The sequence below is a fragment of the Mirounga angustirostris genome, unplaced genomic scaffold, assembly GCF_029215605.1.
Source record: "Mirounga angustirostris isolate CCGP_5_RB_7025 unplaced genomic scaffold, mMirAng1.0.hap1 SCAF_6, whole genome shotgun sequence".
Taxonomy (NCBI): Eukaryota; Metazoa; Chordata; class Mammalia; order Carnivora; family Phocidae; genus Mirounga; species Mirounga angustirostris.
This window is the reverse complement of record NW_026991714.1, coordinates 68,153,551-68,172,937: the sequence shown is the minus strand read 5'-3', so window position 1 is coordinate 68,172,937 and position 19,387 is coordinate 68,153,551. Positions and strand designations below refer to the sequence as shown.

Sequence of the window (19,387 nt, the reverse complement as noted above, 5' to 3'; positions counted from 1 at the left end):
TGTGTTAGGTAGTTCTGCCCAACTATAGTGTTCTGAGTGCATTTAAAGGACACACGGGGGATGCCTGGGTGGCTCAGTCGGTTAAGCGTCTGCCTTCGGCTCAGGTCATGGTCCCAGGGTCCTGGGATCGAGCCCCTCAGCCCGCTTCTTCCTCTGCCTGCTGCTTCCCCTGCTATGCTTTCTCTCTCTCTCTGACAAATAAATAAATTTTAAAGGACTCACAAAGCTATGATGGTCTGTAGGTTAGGTGTGTTCAATGTAATTTTTTAAGATTATTTTTTTAAGTAATCTTTACACACAATATGGGGCCTGAACCTATAACCCTGAGATCAAGAGTTGCATGCTCTGCCAACTGAGCCAGCCAGATGCCCCTAAATATATTTTGATTTATGGTTCATATTTTTAACTTACCAGGGTTTATCAGGAATAACCCCGTCAGAAGTCAAGGAAGATCTGTATTTGGAGCTTATATTTTTATCTAGCCTGTCAATCTCTGCCTTTTGACTGGATTCCTTAATCCATTCACATTTAATGTTATTGTTGATATAGCTGGATTTATCTTTGCTATTTTACTTTTTGTTTCTTATATGTCTCATGTCTTTTCCCTCTCTATTCCTCCTTACTGATTTCTTTTGTATTTAGTGAATATTTTCTTGTGTAAAATTTTAATTCCTTTAATGACTTTTTTCACTACATGTTTTTGTTATGTTCATAGTGCTTGCTCTAGGGGTTTACTATATACATCTTAACTTATCAGGATAGTTCAAGATTATTCTAACCTAATTTCAGTGACATATAGAAATGTTACTCCTATAAATGTTACTTCCGTTTCCTTTCCCTCCACTTTGTGCTATTATCATTAAACATATTACATCTGTGTATGGCACAAGTCCCAAATACACTGTTATAATTGTTACTTTATATAATCTTGTGCTTCAGAAAGAAACTGAGAGGAGAGGGACTATATATGGAGTTTGTTATACTCACCTTATTTACCATTTTCATTTCTCTTCATTTGTTCCTGTGGATTTGAGTTACCATCTGGTGTCATTTCCTTGATCCAAGGCAGCTTTGCTCCTATCACCTGGGCTGTTATTGTTATTTATATTTGTATACACTATCAGGCCAGCAATACAATTATATACATACTGCTTTCTACAATTGCTTTTTAAATCAGTTAAGAAAGTAGAAGAAATAGGTGTTTATGCTAGCTTTTATAAGTACTTACCTTTATTAGTGCTCTTTACCTTTTCATGTGGACCCGAGTTATCTTCTGTGGTCACTTGCTCTCAGCATGAAGAACCTCCTCTAGTATTTCTTATCAAATGGCTCTTTGAGCAACACATTCTCTTGGTTTATGTTTATTTGGAAATGTTACCTTCATATTTGAAAGGTAGTTTTGCACGGGGCGCCTGGGTGGCTCAGATGGTTAAGCGTCTGCCTTCAGCTCAGGTCGTGATCTCCAGGTCCTGGGATTGAGCCTCATGTTGGGCTCCCAGCTCAGCGGAGAGTCTGCTTCTCCCTCTGCCTCTCTCCCTGCTTGTGCTCTCTCTGTCTCTCTCTCAAATGAATAAATAAAACCTTAAAAAAAAAAAAAAAAAGATAGTTTTGCTGGATATAAGATTCTTAGTTGCCAGCGTGTTTCCCCCCAACACTTTGTCTATGCCATTCCACTGCCTTCTGATCTCCACTGCTTCTGAAGAGGAGTCAGCTGTTGATGCTGTGGGGTCTCCTTGTATGCAATGAGTCATTTTTCTCTTGCTCTTTCAAGATTTTCTCCTTGTGTTTCAGCATTTTACAATGATGTGTCTGGGAGTTGATCTCTTGTTTTGTCCATTGAGTCCATAAGCTTGGAGTCCATTGAGCTTCTTGGATGTATAGAATAATGTTTTTCAGCAAAGGTGGGTTGTTCTCAACTATTTTTTTCTTTGAAAAATTTGCCTACATTCCCATTACATGTATACGGGGGATGAACTTAATGGGTGTCTCACACTTCTCTGAAGTCTCTGTCGTTCCTGTGTGTATGTGTGTGGTAGAATATACGTAAGATAGTTTACCATTTTAACCATCTTGAAGTGTACAATTAAGTGGCATTAAGTATATTCACAATGTGGTACAACCATCATCACCACTATCCAGTTCCAGAACTTTTTCATCATCCCAAACAGAAACTCTGTACCCATCAAACAATAGCTCCCCATTCCCCACTTCCTCCAGCCTCTGCTAATGTCTGTTATTTTTTATTTGTCTATGTCTGGCCAACTTTTATACTTTAACCCTAGCAGCTTCCTTTTTATCAGGCTTTCATGGGTGAGGGGCATTCTTTGGCTTAAAAATATAAGTTGAAGAAAATTACTGCCTGGGGAGAAAGAAAAAATATAAGCCAGGTGGGGATGGGAATGGTGGTAAATTTCATTTGAAAGGATTTTTTTTTTTTAATACAGAGAGAGAGAACATGTGTCATGAGTAGGGAGAAGGAGAGAGAATCCCAAGCAGGCTCCACACTCCGCATGGAGCCTGAAGCAGGGCTCGATCTCACAACCCTGAGATCATGACCCTCGCTGAAATCAAGAGTCAGACGCCTAACTTACTTAGCCACCCAGGTGCTCCCATTTGAAAGGATTTTTTGAGTAGCTCTGTGGTCAGAATTGTCCAAATTAGAAGTTGACATTCAGAACCTGATAGGAAAAAGAAGACATACAGAATGGCCAATAGACACATGAAAAGATGCTCAATATCACTAACCATCAAAGAAATGCAAGTCAAACCCACAATGAAATATCACCTTACACCTATCATAATGGTGATTATTACAAAGCTGTATTGTTTTACTCTGATAACTTTTGCAAAAGTGTTCCTGCAAAATGCTTCATGTTCAAAGAGATTCATGGAAAGGACTTTAAAAGTACAAGTTTTCTGATAACTTTAAAATCATAAAACGTTTAAACTGGGTACAAATTTCCAGAACGAATAGAAAAACTGGATTCCAGCAGAACAAGTACAAAGTATATGGGACTGAATGAACTCACGAGGATGAATATGATTTTTTATGACTTTTTGTTTGAAATACTGCTGGTTCCTTAATGTTTTGTTTTTCCGGACCTAAGGAAATGCCTTCTCTTAAACTATCTATGACTTACAGCAATTTGGTACAGTATAGCTTTGTAAACAAAGATGAAATATTTACCTTTTCTCCGGACCTATTCCTTCCAGAATTCAGAAACTCTTGAGTATTCTTTTCATGCCAATATGGGTAGTTATTTGCATAACTTCAATAAGAATCTGTTTTCTTTGTAACAGGACACAACTGGAAACCCTGGCCATATTGCCAAGGGTTTAATTGGAATGTCATATTTGAGAGAGACCTGCATAGACTCAGATGTAACCACACAGCCTTCAGGAACTGCTTGGATAAATTGGTCTGGAATCTTCCTCACGGGTTCTTGGAAGCCTTACCAGGTAAGTAAGGAAGGTCACTTCCTGGTTGGTCCAGGAACCTCAGCTTATTTGGGGGGATCTCAAGAAGGGAGGAATTCACCCCAACTGTAAGTATCACAGGTAACATCTGATGACAATCCTTGGCTTGGCTTCCTGGCTTTAGAGACTTTTAAAGTTCAATCTGAAATTCCTAATGAAAAGTTTCAGGGATGCCTGGGTGGCTCAGTCGTTAAGCATCTGCCTTCGGCTCAGGTCATGATCCCGGCGTCCTGGGATCGAGCCCCACATTGGGCTCCCTGCTCAGCGGGAAGCCTGCTTCTCCCTCTCCCACTCCCCCTGCTTGTGTTCCCTCTCTCACTGTGTCTCTCTGTGTCAGATAAATAAAATCTTAAAAACAAACAAAAAATATTTTATTTATTCATCTGACAGAGAGAGAGCACAGGCGGGGGGCAGCAGAGGGAGAGGGAGAAGCAGGCTCCCCGCTGAGCAGGGAGCCCGATGCGGGACTCGATCCCAGGACCCTGGGACCATGACCTGAGTTGAAGGCAGACGCTTCACTGACTGAGCCCCCTGGGTGCCCCGCCAGTGCCGTAAATTTTGATCACATCCTCAGGTAGGCTGAAGGTCGGATCAAAAGTGGGAGAATTGTTAAGAGACAAGGCCATGGACGGAATCAGCTGTGCCGAGTCCCAAGTCAGCAAACCCAGACCTAACACCCAACCCAACTGCAGGTTCAGCCTCTACTAGTCTGCACCAGTGGGGGGACTGCCGGATGCGGGAAGGGGATGTTCAAACCCAGGTCCCCACCAGTGAGGGGACCCCTGACTGCGGGAAGGGATCATTCAGCCCTGGGTCCCCACCAGTGAGGGGACCCCTGATGTGGGGAAGTATCCTTTAGCCCTGGGTCCCCACCAGCAGGGTGATTGCCTGACATGAGGAGGAGACCTTCAGCCCCAGGTCCCCACCAGTGAGGAGACCCCTGACGCGGGGAGGGGATCATTTAGCCCTGGGTCCCCACCAGTGAGGCGACCTCCTGCCGGGAGGAGGGATCCTTCAGCCCCGGGTCCCCACCAGTGAGGGGACCCCTGATGCGAGGAGGGGACCTTCAGCCCCGGGTCCCCACCGGTGAGAGGACCCCTGACGCAGGGAGGGGATCATTCAGCCCTGGGTCCCCACCAGGAAGGGGACCGTCAGTCCCAGGTCCCCAACAGCAGGGGGACTGCCTAACACGGGGAGGGGACCTTCAGCCCTGGGTCCCCACCAGTGAGGGAACCCCTGACGGGGGAAGGATCCTTCAGCCCCGGGTCCCCACCAACAGGGGGAACTACCTGACCCAGGAAGGGGACCTGGCCAGAGCCCCCCTACTGTCCCTCAGGCTCTGAGGCTGAAGTTTGTGCCGCTCTGAGCTCCAAGCTCCTCTGTCTGATAGGTGGGATGCTGGAAGAAATTGTGTTTTTGTGTTTTTTTGTGTGTTTTTTTGGCAAAATAATAAATTACGTGAGATTGGCAGATAGTTGTTGCTGATACATCTCTCAATGTTGGTGGAAATTTTCAAAATAAAAAAAGTTTTTAAAGATTTTTATTTATTTGAGAGAGAGAGCACATGAGTGGGGGTGAGGGAGGGCCATAGAGAGAGGCAGAGGGAGAAGCAGACTCCCCGCCGAGCAGGAAGCCCAATGCCAGGAAGCCGGACGTGGGGATCCATCCCAGGATCCCGGGATCCTGACCTGAGCTGAAGGCAGACCTTAACCGACTGAGCCACCCAGGCTAAAAAAATAATTTTATACACCACGCAATCACTGGGGTCCTTGAGGATCTCCAAACATATTTTGAGCTAGTTGGCTTTCAGCTGCGAGACCTGGTCCTAGCCTTAAAGCTGCCAGACGTTAAGTTTGCCACCTAAGGTGGCTGGAATTTTCCCAGCCATAAGGATTCCACTTCAGAGATGAGAGGCATTCTCTAACGGGACTGATAAAGCCCCTGAAGCAGAAAGGAGAGGAGACAAGGGCAGAGGGGACTGGGGCTGAGCAGAGGGCCTCTGAGAGGAGGACCAAGAGCCCCTCAAGGACCAGCATCCCGCCGTGCTCACCAACAGGGGGAGGGAGGACTGCCCTGTAACAGCAGCACGCAACTCTGAAGGAAGGACTCTCTTCTAGTAGTTTGCAGAACCCAAAGAGGGGGCCCAGCAGGACCCTCGAGGGGATCCTGGAGTACCCAGGATGCCAGGGAGGTCATGTCCTTGGTTAATGAGAAGTCCTGGCCAATGGTCCCAGGTCCCACAAGGCACTGGGCAGGTTGTTTTGCAAGGACAGCCCTCGACTAAGACAGCCGGGCCCGCACGAACACACTGGAGTTGGTCACACGGGCTCCATAGTGACCAGCCCATAACTGTGTGTCCTGGCCCCGGTGTTCAAAAGACACAAAGCGCAGGCCCATCCTGATGTTGGAGAACACGTGGGTCACCTGAATGCAGACGTGAAATCGTCCAGGACGTTCTGCCTGGCATCTGGAAGCTGGACAAGGAGCCTGTACTCACAGCCACAGTCGTCTCGGGATCCCCACCATTCAGACACACAAATCTCAATCCTGCCGCTATCTAGCAGCTCTGGCCGCAGACCCTCCTCCCCCAGGTCCATGACCTGCTTTTTGTGACACCACCTGTAGGAAGACACGAAGCAGGTCTGCGAGGGGGCCCCAAGCACCGGTGACATGTTCACCCCCACCACCCGGCCGTCCCCACCGTGCTGCACCGTCCACTTCTGGAAGCCTTCCTGGCCGCAGGGGTTGCGTCCGATCGGGCGGCGCTCGCAGAAGCGGCCCAGGAGGCCGGGCCTGCCGTCGCGGGCGGGGGGCAGGCAACTGCGGACGCGCGGCAGCACGGCGCCCTGCTCCAGGGCCAGGACGCGCAGCCACAAGGCCCGGCTGTCCACCAGGGCGCGCCAGCCCGGCACACCCGGCGGCAGCACGCCAGCAGCGCGCGCGGGGGCACGTGGCTCAGCACCACCAGGAGCAGCTCCGGGGGCAGCTGGCTCAGCCCTGCGCCTCCTCGGGTTCGGGCTCCGGCGCGCGCACGGGTGCGCGCCGGCGTCGGGAGGCCCAGGCGCCCACTGCCCACCCCAAGACCAGGTGCGGGAGCGACTCGGACCAGGGCCCGGGATCCTCGCCCGCGGCTCTCGCCTAACAGTAGCTTTCTCTTTATAGTTTTAGCCGGGGCCAGAGGGGCGGGGCCAGCCCGACCAGACCGTGGGGCAAACCAATGGGCCGGAGGGGCGGGGGCCGGCGGGGCGGGACCGTGGGGGCGGGACCAATGGGCCAGCGGGGCGGGGCGGGGCCGTGGGGCGGGACCAATGGGCCGGCGGGCAGGGCCGGGACCGGTGGGGGGTGGGGGGGGAAGAGACCGTGGGGCGTGACCAATGGGCCGGCGGGGCGGGGCGGGGCGGGGCCGCGGGACTCCGCCCTGGCCTCCGTCTTCACCGGGAGCTGCCGCCGCCACCACCTCGGAGGAGCCGGGCCGGAAGCGAGAGCCGGAGCGGGTCCGCCAGCGGCCGCCATGGGGAACCGCGTCGCGCGAGAAGACTTCGAGTGGGTCTACACGGACCAGCCGCACGCCAGCCGGCGCCAGGAGATCCTGGGTGAGGCCGAGCCCGCGCCCCGTTATGTGCGCGCGGCCTCCCGCCGCCGGGGCGCGCTCTCCGCGTCGGCCTGGCTCCCCGGCGCCCGCGGCCCGTTAAGAGCCGAGGCTCCCGGCGGGCGGGGGACCCCGGGGGGGCGGGGGTCCCGGCGGGGGCGTCCCGGGGGGTTCCCGGTAGGGAGGGGGCTCTTGGGGGCGCGGGGGTCCTGGCGGGGGCGGCCCGGAGGGTTCCCGGCGCGCCCGGGCAAATCCTGCGGCTCGGAGACCCTCCGGCGCGGGCCTCGGGAGCGTGGGCGCCGGCGGGTGCGGGGCAGGGCGTGGTCTTGGGCCTTTGGGCGAGCGGGCCTGGCCCGGGGCGGGGGCGAGGGGCTGCGAGCTCGGGGCGCCGGGAGGCCGGACCCGCGCGTGGGCCCCATCCCTCCCGCTCGGCGGCCGCGAGGACCGGCGCACGGAAGATCGGCCGAGCTCCTCGACTGCCCATTCTGGGCCCCTCGCCCCAGGCTCGCTAGGCCTGGGCCGGCCCTGCAGGTGCCGAGCGCGCTCGGCTGCCGGGAGCTGCGCCCAGGCCGCTCCTGACGCCGGGGCCGGCACTGTGCTGGGTGGGTTACAGACACGACCCCGCTGGGCGCTCGCAGAAGCTAGTCGGTGGTATCCCCACTTTAGCGACGACGTAAAGAATGAGCAGCGTTACAGGGGTTCCGATCGGGGCAGATGCTCTCCACCTCTTGGAAAAAATCAGGGAACCAATGGGTACTAAGTCCAATAGGAGGAATGATTTCTCGCAAAGTCCTTACCTAGCTTTTCTTCTCAACATCCATTTGCCCAGTGAGCAGAGACAGCCAGCCCCTGATTTTTGCTGGGGTGTCTAAAGTTAGAAATTTAATGCTTTTACAAACAGGAGTTAGTAGGTCCAATTAAAATGGATTTAAAAGAATGGAAGCAGTAAATTGGTAGCCTGAATCTTTACAGTTGCTATTCAAGATAGCCTTTTAAGAGATTTGGTTATTGGATGTGTGCTTTTTTATTTTTAATTAAAACATATTTTGCAAATCACTTACACAGGAGAGACAGCATATGATACATTTGATCCATGCCTTAGACAATCAACATGCCCCATAAGAACAATTTGGTGTCCACCTTGTAAAAACCCAATGCCTCAATACTGGAACTTAGCCATGGATTTAATATTCAGATAATCAAGGAAGTGAAAAGGTGCTTATTGATGCTTATCTTGACAATGAGCCTTTTCCCACATACTTAACATCACTGAACCATTTCACTGGGAAAGTAAAAGGATGACACATTCCTCAATGAAAATATAGTCCCTTTCCCTGCAGGTGCAAATCCTGCTCAGTGTCCCATTTCTGGAGTGGAGATGCAATAACCTCAGGAAAGATGCGAATACTTAAATGATAAGGAGATATTTCTGGAATTTGTTGGGTTTTGGGGGGAGAGACAGACATGAGGGAACATGGATCTGTTTTTTAACAGCTGACATCTGTATGCTAAATGTATATTTGGAGTTACATTACAGTTCATTTGAAAGGTGTTTACTCGAGGGGCACCTGGGTGGCTCAGTCGGTTGAGCATCTGACTCTTGATTTCAGCTCAGGTTCAGGATCTTGAGACTGAGCCCCCTGTTGGGTTCCAGGCTGGCATGGAGCCTGCTTAAGATTCTCTGTCTCCCTCTCCCTCTGCCCCACCTCCTCCTCCCTCTCTAAGAAAAAAATAAATAAAAAAATATAAGAAAAATACGTAAATAAATGACCTCCTTAATGAAGGCTAGGAACGAGACCATTAGTGGGTCAAATAATAGTGCACAAGAAGTGCTCCTTTTAATGCCGTACATCCACAGAGAAACATGTTTAACAGCTTCATTAAGATACAATTCACAGGGCGCCTGGGTGGCTCAGTTGGTTGGGCGACTGCCTTCTGCTCAGGTCATGATCCTGGAGTCCCTGGATCGAGTCCCACATCTGGCTCCCTGCTCAGCAGGGAGTCTGTTTCTCCCTCTGACCCTCCCCCTTCTCATGTGCTCTAGCTCTCTCATTCTCTCTCTCAAATAAATAAATAAAATCTTAAAAAAAAAAAGATACAATTCACAAACTATAAAATTCATCCATTTAAAGTGTACAATTCAGTGTTCTTTAGCGTGTTCACACAGTTGTGTACCTATCAATACAATCTAAGTTTTAGAACAATTTTGTCACCCCAGAAAGAAACCCCATACTCAAAAGCAGTCCCTGTGTTCCCCAGTCACACTCCTCAGCCCTAGGCAACCACTGATTTACTTTCTGTCTCTGTAGATTTACCTATTCTAGACAATTTTTTTAAAGATTTTATTTGTGCGCAAGAGAGAGAGCATGAGCAGGGGGAGGGGCAGAGGCAGAGGGAGAAGCAGACTCCCCGCTGGGCAGGGAGCCCGACATGGGACTGGATCCCAGGACCCTGTGATCATGACCCGAGCTGAAGGCAGACGCTTAACCAACTGAGCCACCCAGGTGCCCCTATTCTGGACATTTCTTACAAATGAAATTATACAATCCTTGGTCTTTTGTGACTGTCTTCTTTCCCTTAATGTTTTTATGGTTCATCTATGTTGTAGTAGGTCAGTATTTTATTCCTTTTATCGGCCAAGTAATAGTCCATTGTATTGCTATTCTGCATTTCATTTATTCATTCTTCAGTTGCTAGACTGTGGGGTTGTTTTCACCTTATGACTATTATGAATAATGCTTTTTTTTTTTAATTTTTTTTTTTTTTTAAGATTTTATTTATTTATTTGCAAGAGAGACAATGAGAGACAGAGAGCATGAGAGGGAGGAGGGTCAGAGGGAGAAGCAGACTCCCCGCCGAGCAGGGAGCCCGATGCGGGACTCGATCCTGGGACTCCAGGATCATGACCTGAGCCGAAGGCAGTGGCTTAACCAACTGAGCCACCCAGGTGCCCCTATTCTGGACATTTCTTACAAATGAAATTATACAATCCTTGGTCTTTTGTGACTGTCTTCTTTCCCTTAATGTTTTTATGGTTCATCTATGTTGTAGTAGGTCAGTATTTTATTCCTTTTATCGGCCAAGTAATAGTCCATTGTATTGCTATTCTGCATTTCATTTATTCATTCTTCAGTTGCTAGACTGTGGGGTTGTTTTCACCTTATGACTATTATGAATAATGCTGCTATGAACCCTCACATGGAAGTTATTAGATGGATGTGTTTTCATTCCTCTTGGATAGCTGCCGAGGAGTGGAATTGCTGGGTCATTGGTAGCTCTGTGTTTAGCATTTTGAGGAAAAGCCAGATTCTTCCAAACCAGCTGCACTATTTTACATTGTCAACAGCAACGTCTGTGGGTTCCGGTTTCTTCATATCCTGGTTACTGCCTGTCTTTGTCATTGTAACCATTCTAGCATGTGTGAAGGGGCATTTCATTTTGGTTTCAGTTTGGGTTTTCCTAATGACTGATAATGTCGAGCATCTCTCATGTGCTCATCGGCCATTTGACACTTATGATTTGGGGATAGTATCTAAGAAGCCACGAAGGTTATGGAGATTTACTTCTGTTTTTTTTTTTAAAGATTTTATTTATTTGACAGAGAGAGATACAGCGAGAGAGGGAACACAAGCAGGGGGAGTGGGAGAGGGAGAAGCAGGCTTCCTGCTGAGCGGGGAGCCCGATGCAGGGCTCGATCCCAGGACCCTGGGATCATGACCTGAGCCGAAGGCAGATGCTTAACGACTGAGCCACCCAGGCGCCCCTAATTCTGTTTTCTTATAAGAGTGTTAATAGTTTTCTTGTACTGAGGTCTGTGATCTGTTTGAGTTACTTTTTGTGTACGGTGTGAGGAAGGGGTCCATCTTTTGCATGTTAATAACCAGCACCATTTGTTGCAAAAACTCTTCTTTCCCTGAAATATCAGTACCCTTGTAGTATTGATTTTTATGTACTAAAATAAGCTTTGCAGACATTTGGTACAGAATTACTTGGAGCAACTTGATTTGTCTGAGAGAACGAGGCATGTGAGTTTCATCATTTTAGAATACTATAAAACATGTATTGCCTTTTATCCTTTGTCAGATGTGTCAATTTAACCAAGTTTTAAATAAGGTAAAGATGCCAGAGCTCTGTCTAAACAGAAATACACAGAATTATTACTTCCTGAATGAATTCTTCAAGGAATTATTTCTTATCCACCAGTTTTGTTGTTGGGGAATCACTCCCCAAACGCTCATATTTTAATGAATGACTTGATAGGAAAATTAGTTTTAGACAAATTCACTTCTAGGCCTGTAGGGTTACCTTTTTTTTGTCTATTGCCTACAAAATTATTAACATTTGATAAAATGAACTAAACCAACGAAGATTAATTGTTAGGGAGCGGAGAGAAAAAATGGGGAGTCTCATGTCGTATATATAAAACCAGACTTCAGTAGCCTGCCTTGCAGTGTAAGCTTTGGTTGAATTCCTCCTTTCAAATGTAGAGAAAAGAGGGTGAAGCTGCTCTTTTCCCTTCTTTATCTTTTCAGAAACATTCTGAGTGACTTAACTCAAGAAGAAGGTCTTTGCTCCTCATGCTGTCCTGTATTAAACCTAGTCAGCAACATATACAACCAAAGACACTCATCACACCTCGGCCTCCCTCTTGGGGGGGTGGGGTGGGGAGAGTAAGATCCAGAGAAGAGTTTGCATTTGCCCTTAGAGGACACTTGCCTGAAATGCAGAGTTTTTGCTATTGGCCTTTTTCGTCATACTTGGATATTTGCATGTAGATTCAACAGCGCAAATAAGAATCTAACAAATTAGCACCGTGCAGTTCTCACACATTATCCTGATTTCCTGATGGCTGTCAGAAGGCCACGTGGGCAAAAATCTTAGCTATCTGAATGTCCAAAAATAGGGAAGTGGGTAGAAGTTACAACTGGCAACTAGAAGTGATTCAGTCATTATAAAGGAAATTATAAAATCTAAGTATGTGTCCTCTATAACATACATATCGTATGTGTCTAAGTACATTGCATATACATCATACATAAGTATCTACATATACTGTACCTTCTGTCAGACACTAGAATATAGAATAGATTTATCAGACTGTGATTGCGACTTTGCAAAACTTACCAATTTTATATACAAACAACTGTTAGGAGTAAAAAGGGAATTAGGTAACATGAAATCTTTACTCATTTGTGATTTTCTTTCTGTTCGTGTAGAGAGTCTAGAATTTGAGGCTGATTTTTCCTGCACAAATTTGTTGTGACATGGTATTCAGTAATTTTACTATTGGAATATACTCCTCCCCGTAGTGGATAAAGTCTCTAATGGAGGGCATATCACGATTGGGAAAAAGAAAAAAATAATGTGTTAATTTAATGGGTGTTGATTTAATTATAATTGCAGAACTGTGTGTGCTCTTCTCAGTTCCTGGTTTGTTTGTTTTTCTTTACAGCAAAGTATCCAGAGATAAAGTCCTTGATGAAACCTGATCCCAACTTGATCTGGATTATAACCATGATGGTTCTCACTCAACTGGTTGCGTTCTACTTAGTGAAGGACCTAGACTGGAAGTGGGTCATATTTTGGGCGTATGCCTTCGGCAGCTGCATTAACCACTCTGTGACTCTGGCTATTCATGAGGTCTCCCACAATAGCGCCTTTGGCCACTACAGAGCTATGTGGAATCGCTGGTTTGGAATATTCGCTAATCTTCCCATTGGCGTTCCCTATTCAGTTTCCTTTAAGAGGTATCACATGGACCATCATCGCTACCTTGGGGGTGATGGCATCGATGTGGATATTCCCACCGATTTTGAAGGCTGGTTTTTCTGTACCACTTTCAGAAAGTTTATATGGGTTGTCCTTCAGCCTCTCTTTTATGCTTTTCGACCTCTGTTCATCAACCCTAAACCAATTTCTTACCTGGAAATTATTAATACTGTGATCCAGGTCACTTTTGACATTATAATTTACTATGTTTTGGGAATTAAATCTTTGGTCTACATGTTGGCAGCATCCTTACTTGGGCTAGGCTTGCACCCGATTTCTGGACATTTTATAGCCGAACATTATATGTTCCTCAAGGGACATGAAACCTACTCATATTACGGGCCTCTGAATCTGCTCACCTTCAACGTGGGTTACCATAACGAGCACCATGACTTCCCCAACATTCCCGGAAAAAGCCTTCCACTGGTAAGTAAAGAGATTGGACACGTACTCTAATTTCTGATGGTTATATGACCAAAATCAGTCTCAACTTGCCCATTTTAAAAGGAATCTAGTGGGGGCGCCTGGGTGGCTCAGTCTGTTAAGCGTCTGCCTTCGGCTCAGGTCATGATCCCGGGGCCCTGGGATTGAGCCCCACCCCTCCCCCCTCAGGCTCCCTGCTCAGCGAGGAGCCTGCTTCTCCCTCTCTCTCAAATAAATAAATAAAACCTTAAAAAATAATAAAACAAAAGGGATCTAGTGTATTTTGCCCATCTAAGCTGCTCGTCAAAGCAAAGGACAAGTGTGCATCCTGAGTGTGCCCTCCTCAGAGTCCTCGGCATTCACTCTCTGAGTCCCGAAGCCTAGCGGTGGTTCTTAGGGGTCCAGAGTGCTGGAGAATCTGCCGACTTATAAACAAGTCAGAGATTGAGAAAGGAGTTCTCGTGTGAAGTGAGCACAGGTTCACGTCGCTTTCATCGCTGTTAAGTTGATGGGCTTAGCTAAGATTTATGTGCTGTCTTGTTTGGAAATGCAGACGTCCCTCGTAATTGGCCTGCACAGTGAATGGACAGTTTCCAGGGTGGCAAACTTTCTTCAGGCAGGGCCTGCCTGTTCCCCACGCAGCAGATTTGAGTATAGTGTTTGTGGAGGATGTGAAAGAGCACAGTTTGACCCCCATCCTTCCATCCTCTGCAAAGGCCCACCTTCGTAACTTCTCTTATTTTTCAGGTTAATTCTTTTATTAGACTTCCCTTCCTCAAAATGGGTGGCTTTTACAGTTTATTACCAAAAAATGTTTCCATAATTCGAAAAAGGGGAATATGTATGAAAGATGATACTAGTTTTTCCTAATTTTTTAAGCTATGACATAAGGGAGCTAACAATTTTTTTTAAGATTTTATTTATTTGACAGCATGAGCACGAGTCAGGGGGAGGGGCAGAGGGAGAAGCAGACTCCCCGCTGAGCAGGGAGCCTGAAGCGGGACTTTATTCCTGGACTCCAGGATCATGACCTGAGCCGAAGGCAGATGCTTAACCATCTTGAGCCACCCAGGTGCTCCGTAGGGAGCTAACTATTGCCAAATATTTTATGCCATCATATCTACCCAATCAAATTTTATGGATTTCCTCCTAAGTTTTTAACTATTGACTGATTACAATACAAAAACACACAGCATGAGAACTAAGTGTGACCTCTGATTATTGACTGGATTCCCACTCGAGGAAAGAAACATCTAGAGAGGACATTGGGTCAGTGGGGAAGCTTTAAACTGAGTAGTGCATCCTCGAGAATATTGTGTTAATGTTAACTTTCTTGGGTGTGAAAACAGTATGATGGTTTTGTAGCACAATGTCTTTATTTGTAGGAGGTAGGTGTTGAATAGCAGGGTAGAACGTTAGGGGTGAGTTGTCACATGCCTGCAACTTACTCTCAAAAGGCTCAGCAGAAAAAAAGCATACTATGTGGTGTATGTCTGTGCAGAGACAGAAAGTGACTCATGGTGGTAGTTGGTGGGCCTGGGTAAAGAGCATAGAGGCGTCTCTGTTCTGCTCTTTCAACTTTTCTGTAGGTGTCACGTTTTTCAAAATAAAATGTTTGGGGAAAAACCTTGCAACTGGAGCCAAGTTTGAAAGCAGGTGTAATGGGCCCGGTGTTGCTCCGCCCATGCACACACCTGACGACAGAGGAGGCCTTGTGCGCCTCTTCCCTAAAGAAGTGAATTTCCAGGGGCGCCTGGGTGGCTCAGTTGGTTAAGCGACTGCCTTCGGCTCAGGTCACGATCCTGGAGTCCCGGGATCGAGTCCTGCATCGGGCTCCCTGCTCAGCGGGGAGTCTGCTTCTCCCTCTGACCCTCCTCCCTCTCATGCTCTCTGTCTCTCATTCTCTCTCTCAAATAAATAAATAAAATCTTAAAAAAAAAAAAAGTGAATTTCCACTTATTTTTTAAAGAGGATACAAAGCTGGCTGCCCTTTGAACAAAATCATTTTTCAACATCAGCCACACAGTGGGTCCTTGGAACAACACAGGAGCTGTGGTGCCAACTCCCCACAGGGTTGAAAATCCACATGTGACTTTTGACGCCCCCAAAATGTAACTACTAGCCCGCTGTTGATTGGAAGCTGAACCGAAGACGTAAGCAGTATTTTGTATGTTATACGTGTCCTATACGGTGTTCCTGCAGCAAGGTAAGCTCGAGAAAAGAAAATGTTAAGAAAATCCTAAGAGAAGACACATTTACAGGACTGCACTGTGTTTAGCGAAAACATGTCCGCGTATGCGTGGACCCACGTGGTTCAGACTGTGTTGTTCAAGGGTCAACTGTACCTTAACTTATGGGTTTCTTTTTTTTTAATTGTTTTTAAAAGATTTTATTTAAGTATTTGAGAGAGAGAGCACGGGCGGGGGGAGGGGCAGAGGGAGAAGGAGAAGCAGACTCCCTGCAGAGCAGAGAGCCTGACGTGGGACTCGAGCCTGGGACCCTGAGATCATGAGTTGAGCCGAAGGCAGACGCCCAACTGACTGAGTCACCCAGCCACCCCCATCTTCCGGGGTTTCTTGAACAGCCCCCAAACTGAGAATTTGCTCGCTTCAGACATCACTTGCCATAAGGCCCATGGTGAGCAGCATCTGTTCCGTTCCTGCCTGCTTCCTGCTGTCTTCACTGCTGAGCTGCACTGACAGGTGTCCTCAGAGCTCTGGTCTTCCCTTACCGGCTCTTCCTGTCAGGTGTGCATCAGGGAGCATTCTGTCCTGTGTGCTCAGCAAATCCCTGGTATTTACTGGATCATATTGCAGGAGTTACAGTGCGTGGCGTTAATGGGTGTGTGTGACAAGGCTTCTTACAACAGCCTTATTAAGATGTAACTTACATGTATAGCTCAGCTATTTAAAAGGCACCATTAAGAGGCGCCTGGGTGGCTCAGTCGTTGGGCGTCTGCCTTCGGCTCGGGTCATGATCCTGGGGTCCTGGGATCGAGCCCCGCATCGGGCTCCCTGCTCCGCGGGAAGCCTGCTTCTCCCTCTCCCACTCCCCCTGCTTGTGTTCCCTCTCTCGCTGTGTCTCTCTCTGTCAAATAAATAAAAGGCACCATTCATGGGGTGGCTCAGTTGGTTAAGCATCTGCCTTTGGCTCAGGTCATGATCTCGGGGTCCTGGGATCGAGCCCTGCATCGGGCTCCCTGCTCAGAAGGGAGCCTGCTGCTCCCTCTGCCTCTCTCGCTCTCTGAAACAAACAAATAAATAAAACGTTTTTTAAAAATAATAGAATAAAATGCACCATTCAGAGCTTGATGGGAGAGAGTCTGTGATCCTAGAGGGTCGAGTATATGTCACTGTTGAAATGCTTGGTGCCGGGATCCCTCGGGATCCCAGCGTTTGGGGCAAGAGGAGGGCGGAGGGTGGTTTCTCTTCTCGGTGTTTGTGCCCGCGTCGGTCCGTGACGCCCAGTCCCACTCCGCCAGCACTCATTCTTGCTGCACATTTGGCCTTGCAGGTGAGGAAGATCGCTGCCGAGTACTACGACAACCTCCCCCACTACAACTCGTGGATAAAAGTACTGTATGATTTTGTGACAGACGACACCATAAGTCCCTACTCGAGAGTGAAGCGGCATCCAAAAGGCAAGGTGGTACTGGAGTGAAGGTCCTCATGGCTAAAGGAATTCCTCTGTGGAGCTTCACAAGGGCTGGAAAGTGGGCTTTCTGCGTTATTAATCGAAGCCCGGAGAAGGTCCCGAGCATGAGCCCCGCGGTCCCTGGAGTTTCCCTGGCCTCCCACGGTCAGCCTGTCTAGCCCGCATTCAGCTTTGCTCACACGGAGCGTGTGCGTCACATCATCATTGTTGAGGATGGTTCCCCTGACGTCTGACATTTTGTAAGCATATCATAAAAAAGCTTTAAAAAAGCTATTTCTAGTACATTATTTTCACTATAAAGTTGTACTTTATTAAAACAGCTAATAAAATGAGCTATTAATCACAGTAGTATTTATCACATTTTCATACTTTACTGTCTTTATCTAATACGGTACTAGGGTGAGTTTACTTTAAAATGTCCCCCCGCCAAAAGATCTGGAAATATCTTTCCCTGTAAGCTGAATTTTTTATTTTTACTATTGTACATGAAACTGAGATGACACACTCCTGAATCCTGCAGAGACTCTATTAAATAAAAGACTTCTGTGTTCAATCACGTCCAACACTGAACTTCCTTTTTCAGACGCAGCGACTTCCCAATTAGAAGCAGCTCCCCAGGGGGAGCGCCATGTCATTTGATGGCAGCAGAACGGGGGTGTGGTCTGATGGGGTACAGCTGGCTCCATGGGGCCAGGACCCTGGGGCTGAACTGTGTCACTGGGGTAGACTGAGCGTGACGTGGTGAAGTATTCTATTTCTTCATTTTTATTTTTATTTTTATTTTTTTCTATTAGAGGCAGAGGGAAAGAGAGAATGCCAAGCGGGCTCCACACCCAGTGGGGAGCCCAACTAGGGGCTGGATCTCATGACCCTGAGGTCATGACCTGAGCCAAAATCAAGGGTTGGACACCTTAACCGACTGAGCCACCCGGACGCCCCATGGTGAAGTATTTTAAAAATAATATGTGGTATCAAAAAATCAAGTAGTCTATAATTTGTACACAACACCAATCCTCAAGCACCCCCCTTCCTTTTTTTTGAGAGAGCACAAGCGGGGGTGGGCAGAGGGAGAAGCAGGCTCCCCGCTGAGCAGGGAGCCCAATGTGGGGCTCGATCCCAGGACCCTGGGACCACGACCTGAGCCGAAGGCAGATGCTTAACCATCTGAGCCACCCAGGTGCCCCACCCTCAAGCACCCTTATGAGATGTTACAAAGTCCGATTTCTGTAATCACCAGCTGGACTGCATCCTTCTCAGAAGGAGAGGCAAACCTGCTCTGCACACCTCGTTTCATCCCCAAAGTACTTTGCTTTCCCTTCCTGATCCTCTTGCCTGGGAAAATTCCTAGAATCAGAACTATTGCTTAAAGAACCATTGTGTGAATGGTTTAGGGTGATAACAGAGGCAACGTTACAATTCAAATACACGTGCTCAGTGAAACAGCGTCTGTGAAACACCCATGGATGTGATGCATTAAGTCGACTATTCTCTGGCAAGCGAGCCTCCCACTCTCCTTGTTTGCAGAATTTGGGCTGCCGGCTTCACGCGCCACACAGATGCCGACAACTCCCGACTCCCCATCTGGCTCGGCCTTCCCTGGGCCCCGTTACTGCGGGGGCCATGGTGAACACAGTCCTCCTTCCCCAGACCTGCTGTCGGCAGTCACATTACCAGTTCTCCCTCAGGCGGCAGGTTTCCTGACCAGTCCAGCACCTGGCCGCCAATTCAGCCCATTGTTTCTGTCCCCGGCAGGGTGTTTTCCAAAGACAGACCTAGGACTCTGGGGGCAGTAGGAAGGCTGGGCCCCAGCACTTCTACAGCACTAGGGCTGCGCGTGAGAAATCCTTCTGTGGCTTTGCACAACTCCCCTCTGCCTACATCTTTTCTCCTGGTCTGCTTGGCTCATCCTCGGGGCTCACGCCAGCCCTCTGCAGCCCGTCCCCACCCCCGGCAGGCCAGGCACCACTCTTTTGGACTCTCCAAATGGTTCCGTGGCCCCACATACTGTTCAGAAATTTGCAGTCCGTTTCCCCATGAGGCGGTCACTCCTGAAGGGCAGGAAAGATCTTCACTTGTGTCTGCCAGACCTCGCAGGGTCAGCAAGCCCGGAATACACGGAGAGCCACGTGCACAACAAAGCAAAGCTGGAGGGCAGGCGGCTAACCTCGGACGGTGGTGGTTTGCCGAGAATCCTGCTGAGCCTGCGCGAGCTTACCCTCCACCCTCTAGACTCAGACAGCACTGTTCCTATGCTCCTCGTGGACAGGAGAAGACAGGCTCAGCGAGGTGGAGTCACGTGGCCCAAGGCCAGCTGAGTGAGCTGTAGGGGTCGCAGCGGCAGGCCCCGGGACTCCAGAGCCCGGCACGGATGGGCGTGGGAAAGAACGTGTTTCCTCTGCTGCCTGCACGACCTCCTTCTATGAGCCCGCGCGGTTCAGGCCGAATCTCGGAGCTTTGACTTCCAACAATCTAAGT

At 48.4% G+C, this 19,387-nt stretch overlaps 1 protein-coding gene and 1 pseudogene across 1 annotated transcript; one reads left to right on the top strand and one right to left on the bottom strand.

Moving 5' to 3' along the window:
• Nucleotides 1–3,868: 3,868 nt before the first annotated feature.
• Nucleotides 3,869–6,990, bottom strand: LOC123847020 (F-box only protein 27-like; annotated as a pseudogene).
• Nucleotides 6,888–17,465, top strand: DEGS1 (delta 4-desaturase, sphingolipid 1). The gene is made up of 3 exons (XM_045877672.2): nucleotides 6,888–7,070; nucleotides 12,519–13,261; nucleotides 16,772–17,465. The coding sequence occupies exons 1-3, from the start codon at nucleotides 6,989–6,991 to the stop codon at nucleotides 16,916–16,918; spliced, it is 972 nt and encodes a 323-aa protein (XP_045733628.1). The 5' UTR covers nucleotides 6,888–6,988; the 3' UTR covers nucleotides 16,919–17,465.
• Nucleotides 17,466–19,387: the final 1,922 nt, after the last annotated feature.